The 7,021-nt window shown below is 47.1% G+C and overlaps 1 protein-coding gene across 3 annotated transcripts in view; it reads right to left on the bottom strand.

The window, feature by feature from the left end:
• Positions 1-1,078: 1,078 nt before the first annotated feature.
• BMAL2 (basic helix-loop-helix ARNT like 2) overlaps positions 1,079-7,021 on the bottom strand; it is a 35,198-nt gene continuing 29,255 nt past the window's right edge. For all 3 annotated transcript variants that reach the window (XM_058191369.1, XM_058191370.1, XM_058191372.1), the window contains 3 exons: positions 5,967-6,051; positions 4,486-4,594; positions 1,079-2,206 (listed from right to left, as the gene is read on the bottom strand). In XM_058191369.1, the coding sequence (XP_058047352.1) occupies positions 2,085-2,206; positions 4,486-4,594; positions 5,967-6,051 (316 nt within the window). In that variant the 3' untranslated portion in view covers positions 1,079-2,084. The remainder of the gene's footprint in view (positions 2,207-4,485; positions 4,595-5,966; positions 6,052-7,021) is intronic.

Here is a 7,021-nt window from a genome sequence, read left to right as displayed (position 1 = left end):
AACTGATTGGGTGGGAGCTTGGCTGTGATCTGATTGGATGGGGGTTTTTTTGTGCTCTGATTGGCTGGGAGTGTGTCCTGTTTGGGTGGGGGCTTGGTTGTGCTCAGCTCACCAGCTCAAATCCCCCTGCAAGTCAGACTAATCTGATTGCTCCCAGAAGCACGAAGCTGAAGCCTGAAGATGACGAATGAGACTTCGTCGAAACGTCGCCAAGACACTTCCAATTTTACACGGGAGAAAACCCGAACAACCAAAGACCTACATACAAACATGTAACCTCCACATGTTACTTATAGAAATCATTATTACACGGAATAAACCTGTACCACAAAGTGTTTATGGAATCTACGAAAGTGGACAAGTGTATACTTCCTCTTTGACCCAAACCTTTGAAATACTTGAAGGCAATACAGGTGAAGTGAACATAAAAAGATCCATTTTCCCGTATGAACCTACAATACTGAAAAAAATAATAATCACATCTTCCCCATTTCAGGTTGTTATTATTTAACAAAATATTAAGGGATGACAGGGTTGTAATAAGTGAGTTTTATTAAGAGAAGCAAGCAAGCCCATTTAACTCTCTACGGTAGCTAGATTATGGACATATAACATTGCATATAAAAATTTTATACCATACAAAGAGACCCTCATATAGAAACTTTTACATGAAAAAAAATGAGTTTAATACTATTGTCATGAATCCACGGATCGTTAAAAGTTCTATTCCAATAATGTCTTCCATAAAGCAGTAATCACTGTACTTTTAAAAAGATGATATTTATAGATAAGTTTTACCTGTGAAGTCATGTTTAAGTAACTTACTGCTGTACGAAATCAAATCCAAGCATTTTTAAGAGTTTCCGATGTCTAGCTTGTATTTTTAACCAAACTAAAAGATGTTGGTACTTATTTATGTAATAAAAGTATATTTTCCGGACGATCCAATACAACAGACCGAAAATGCATTTCATTTATTGTAGAAGGACATTCTAAAACAGGGGTCTCCAACCTTAGCAACTTTAAGACTTGTGGACTTCAACTCCCAGAGTTCCTGGCTGGCTAAGGAACTCTGGGAGTTGAAGTCCACAAGTCTTAAAGTTTCCAAGGTTGGAGACCCCTGATATAGATAGTTGACTTCATTTAGTGACCATTCAAAGTTACAACAGCACTGAAAAAAGGGACTTATGACCATGTTTCACACTTACGGCCACTGCAGCATTCCCACGATCATGTGATCAAAATTCAGACACTTGGCAACTGGTTCATACTTATGACCGTTTCCTGAGGTCCTGCCATCCCTTCTGAGAAGCCAAGTCAATTCACTTAACAACTGGGTTACTAACTTAACAATGGCGGTGACTCACTCAACAACCGTGGCAAGAAAGGTCGCAAAATGGGGGCAAAACTCATTTCATGAGCGTCTCACTTGGCAATCAAGTCATGATTTCATGATCAAAATTTGGGTGCTTGTCATGGATTTAAAACATTTGCATGATCGTGTACAACCTTCCCCAACCATTTTCCAACAAACTTAGTGGGAATACTTAATGAGGTCATGATTCACATAACAATCACAAATGTTTCACTTAACAACAAATGGCGAAAATGATTGTGAAATCAGGTGTGATTCGCTTAATTATTGCAAGGCGACAGAAATTCTCTTCGCTATTGCGGCCGTTAAGTTGAGAATTACCTGTATTTTTCCTGAAGAAATATTAAGCAACATTAATCAACAAAACCCCACCAATAAATAATAGCACAACGGCAAAGGTATTTCGGAATATTGCCGCTCTCGATAACGTCCCTTCCAAAGAGTTCGGGTGAAAAGATACCCAGGTTGAAAGCTTAGTTAAAGTCTGCTTCCACGCTGATAACAAAATTGAGGTTTGTGTGTGTGTCTTTTAAAAAGTATTGCATCTGTTCAGCCTGGCAGTCTAAGATCAGTAAGGCAAAACATTAACACTGTAAATATTGTAAAGTAGGGATTAAAGCTTTAAGAGATACCAGTACAGTACTCGAGGGCGAGTGGTTATACTTCTTGTGCATTGAAAATGTTTAATCTTCTCCTGGCTAGTGTAAATCTAGAGAGCCCACTGCATGTCGCTGAGCTCGGTGGATTCAGCCAATCCTCCTTCGGCTTCCAAATAATTCATAAGATCAGTCATGCCGGTCTCTTTTTCAAAATCTAATTGAGAAGGGCCACCTAGGGATGAAAAGAAAATAAAGTAACTTAATATAAAAGTCTTTATTGCTAGCAATTACCAATGGCTACCAACCTGCCTTCCATTGAGGACCTGTATACTGCACGAGCCAGAAAGAGGGCTGGGAAAATATCTGGCTTATACTCGAGGTTTTTTTTTCTTTTTCACATTTACCGGACTGAAGCCCTGGGTGCAGTGGGGGGCGGAGGGCGCCAGCCTTCTCAGCTGAGGGAGGAGGTTTCAACCGGTAGGTGCCTCATTTCCCACCCTCAGCTTATACTCGAGTCCCCAGTTTACCCCAGTTTTTGGGGTAAAATTGGGGACCTCGGCTTATACTCGGATCGGCTTATATTCGAGTATATACGGTAATATAAAAGTCCTTATTGCTAGCAATTACCAATGGCTACCAACCTGCCTTCCATTGAGGACCTGTACGAGCCAGAAAGAGGGCTGTGAAAATATCTACAGAGTGGGATTCAAATCTTTTTACTACCGTTTCTGTAGGCGTGGCATGGGTTGGTGGGCGTGGCTTGGTGGGCGTGGCAGGGGAAGGATACTGCAAAATCCCCATTCCCTCCCCACTCCTGGGAGAAGGATACTGCAAAATCCCCATTCCCTCCCCACTCCAAGAGAAAGGATATTGCAAAATCCCCATTCCCTCCCCACTCCTGGGGAAGGATACTGCAAAATCCCTATTCCCTCCCCACTCCTGGGGGAAGGATACTGCAAAATCTCCATTCCCACCCCATTCCAGGAGAAAGGATATTGCAAAATCCCCATTCCCTCCCCACTCCTGGGGGAAGGATACTGCAAAATCCCCATTCCCTCCCCATTCCAAGAGAAAGGATATTGCAAAATCCCCATTCCCACCCCACTCCAGGGGAAGGATACTGCAAAATTCCCATTCCCTCCCCACTCCTGGAGGAAGGATACTCCAAAATCCCCATTCCCACCCCACTCCAGGAGAAAGGATATTGCAAAATCCCCATTCCCTCCCCACTCCTGGGGGAAGGATACTGCAAAATCCCTATTCCCTCCCCACTCCTGGGGGAAGGATATTGCAAAATCTCCATTCCCACCCCACTCCAGGAGAAAGGATATTGCAAAATCTCCATTCACACCCCACTCCAGGAGAAAGGATATTGCAAAATCCCCATTCACTCCCCACTCCTGGGAGAAGGATACTGCAAAATCCCCATTCCCTCCCCACTCCAAGAGAAAGGATATTGCAAAATCCCCATTCCCACCCCACTCCAGGGGAAGGATACTGCAAAATCCCCATTCCCTCCCCACTCCTGGAGGAAGGATACTCCAAAATCCCCATTCCCACCCCACTCCAGGAGAAAGGATATTGCAAAATCCCCATTCCCTCCCCACTCCTGGGGGAAGGATACTGCAAAATCCCTATTCCATCCCCACTCCTGGGGGAAGGATATTGCAAAATCTCCATTCCCACCCCACTCCAGGAGAAAGGATATTGCAAAATCCCCATTCCCTCCCCACTCCTGGGGGAAGGATACTGAAAAATCCCCATTCCCACCCCACTCTGGGGCCAGCCAGAGGTGGTATTTGCCGGTTCTCCGAACTACTCAAAATTTCCGCTGCTGGTTCTCCAGAATCTATCAGAACCTGCTGAATAGCTCCCCTGCTACAGACCTTTCACATCCTGGACATAAATTCTTTCAACTCAAAACGATGTTATAGGGCATTTCTGGACCGAGTACCCAAACCCCCACAATGCAATGCATGTGTGGTCCTGCACATGCACCCGCCCCGCCCCCGTACATGAGTGTGTGGCCCTTGCACGCCCGCTGTTGTGGTTTTTTACTGGAAACATGAATTAAGCGCCAATTTCAGGCAAAAAAAACAACAACCCATAATAATTCGTGTTAGGTGACTGTGGGAAGCTGCCATAAATGCGGGCCAATCACCAGGCTGCATGCTGGCTGGGGAATTCTGGGAGTTGAAGTCCGCCTGTCTTTAAAAGTCACCAATTTTGAAAAGCGCAGATTTTAAAAGCTCCGTTTCTGCTATTCTGCCTTGCAAAGCGAATGAAGCCAGAGGCCCCCAGCCAGGCTCAAACATGAATTTCCCACTTTTGGCTTTCTTTCTCGATTCCATCGTTGGGTCGGATCCTTTTAAATCACATGTTATGCAGATGTTTTCTCTCAGTTGCAGCTCCCAGCTGGATGCAGGATGAAAGGATTGGTTTCCTTTCCACAAGCATTTCTGAAGAAGCTACGTGACTTTCAGCAAAGGGGTTAGGACGGAAGGAACTCACTGAGTAGAGGCTCATTGTTGGAGAATGAAATCACATCTGGAGTTTGCTCCGGAGTTTCTAAATCTTCCAAACTTGAAGAACTAAGCACTTTAAGCACTTTATCTGGAGCCTGAAATGACATGTTTAAAATATGAACAGAACCAGTATATATATCTCTATATCTATCTCCCTCATCTCTCTCTCCAGCTATCTCTATCTATCTATCTATCTATCTATCTATCTATCTATCTATCTATCTATCTATCTATCTATCTATCTATCTATCTATCTATCTATCTATCTATCATCTACCATCTACATATATCTGTTGCGGTCCGCCAGCAGCCTGCAGAGCTGGCAACGGAGTTCAGACAGCGATGAGGCTGAGAAAGAGTGTGGGCCAGGCCTTGAGGCTGGGGAAGGCCTGGATGAGGGCTCTGTGTCAGAGGCAGAAGTTGGGCCAGGGCCATCTGGGAGCGATGCGTGGACTCCGGAGCCTCCAGAGGCTGACAGTAGTGAGGCAGAGGAACAGCAGGACTCTGTTCCTAATGCATGCATGAGAAGAGCTGCCAGAAGGCAAGAACAGCTAAAGCAAAAAGGACAACTCGGGAGTAAGGCCAAGAGATGATTGGCCCCTCCCATAAGGCTTAAAAGACCACCAATGGTGTTTGGGCTCTTTGTCGGAAAACAACGTTTATAGCCTTGCTCCTTGTCTTGCTTGTCTTCTGGAGTCCCAACAGATGACCTTGTTTAATCAAAGGAACCCAGAGAATGCCAACTCTACAAGACAGAAATAGGTGAGGAGATACTACTATCAGAGATAGGCGAGTTCCTCAAGGAACCAGGTCCTACGCTACAGCAGAGATGGACTCAGCTGTCTTGCTTGGTCTTCCATCCACGCACAGATACGATTCACATTTGCACATCACAACAGATCCGGTGTTGTGTCTGTGCCCCCCGAGCCGGGCCTCCTGCCAGAAAGTGACTTGGACAGTGAGGGGGAAGGGCTGTCAGGACTTATCTCAGCAGCACCGGCTTCCCTGGCTCAGCTCCAGGAGCCAGAGGCAGGCCAGGTGGAGGAGATAACGAGGCCTCAGTCCCCTGACTCTTTCCTCCCCCCAGGCCACACCTCCAGACCCGGCTGATGGCAATCAGGCCTGGCTGGACCCTAGGTTTCGTAGGCAAGAGAGGCGGGAACAACAGAAGCAGGGGTGGGGCTGGCCTAGGAAGTGCTGAGTCATGGAGCCACACCCCACAGGATATAAAAGGCAGCAAGACCTGCTGTGTCTCTTTGTAACAGGCAAATCCACTGATTGACTAAGAGCTGAAGTTTGTTCCTGGTGACTCACCAGCGTCGTGGAAGATAACGGAGGCTCTTGGCATACGCTGGCTATTCTGCTGCCAGAGCTGATAGTGCCGGCTAATTAAGCCATCACTCGGACAGAGGCGAAGGAGGACAGAACATCCGGTTCTGAGGTCAGGATCTCCTTATGGATACTCACCTCATCGCAAGTAACGGGTAGGCCAGAAGAAGACTTCCTCAGAAGGTCGGATGGGCTTAGTTCACCCAGAGGAGAGGCGGGTAATCTAGATAAAGCAAAATAATGATTTTTATGGGAAAGTGTGGTTAAAGTTCTGGGTTACTCGTCATGTTTTTCATTTAAAAGCAAGATTGATGCATGACACTTAAACATATCCCTGCTATCGGTGGTTTGGAAAGTATCCCTAGATCGCTATTGGCGAACCTTTTCAGCACCGAGTGCCGAAATGGGAGCGCGCGCACACATACCGGAAACTGGAAGAGAAGCCACTTGGTGTGCATGCACGTGCCAGGAATATGATTGTCATGTCCCACTCCTCCTCTGATGGCCGGGTCTGGGAAGTCTGTATCAAGCGTGGCCACAAAGCCTCTGCAGCTTTGCCAAATTCCTGTCAGAGTTCTCAGGGCAGGCAGGAGTCCAAGGTGTGACTTCAGCAACCAAATTAGACTTTGCCTGACTCAAGGAATGCCAAAAAGCAGATCCTTTATATAGGCCGTGGGGTGTGGCTCCATGACTCAGCACTTATCCAGGCCTGCCCCTCCCTTCCTTTTGCTGACGTCGCCTCTCCATTCTCCGAAAGCGGGGATTTGCCCACCTTTTGTACTCCTGCTCAGCTGCCGGCAATTCTAGCTCGTGGCTGGCTTCGTGCTCACACGCTGTAGGAGGGAGGTTTGTTTGCTCAGTCTGTCCGGGCATGGTGCCAGGGCCGGGGGCTGGAGGCATGCCAGGCCATTCTTCTACACTATCAGCCTCTGGCTCAGACACCAGGAGATGGGAGGGGCCCGGCTGAGGAGAGGCAGACCAGCTGGCCAGAGCACATGCGCGCACCGGTAACCGGAAGATCATCTTTCCTGCACACGCATGCACACCGGGCGGCTGCTCTTCCGGTTTCCAGCACTCCCGCTCACGTGAAGACCAACTGGCCGTGCATCGGAACCTGGAACAGCAATGGACGACGGCTCACGCGCCTGGAGAGATGGCACACTTGCCGCTTCTGGCAACTGTGCACATAGGTT

This window comes from Ahaetulla prasina, chromosome 7 (assembly GCF_028640845.1).
Source record: "Ahaetulla prasina isolate Xishuangbanna chromosome 7, ASM2864084v1, whole genome shotgun sequence".
NCBI classification, from domain to species: domain Eukaryota; kingdom Metazoa; phylum Chordata; class Lepidosauria; order Squamata; family Colubridae; genus Ahaetulla; species Ahaetulla prasina.
This window is presented reverse-complemented; position numbering and strand designations above follow the sequence as displayed.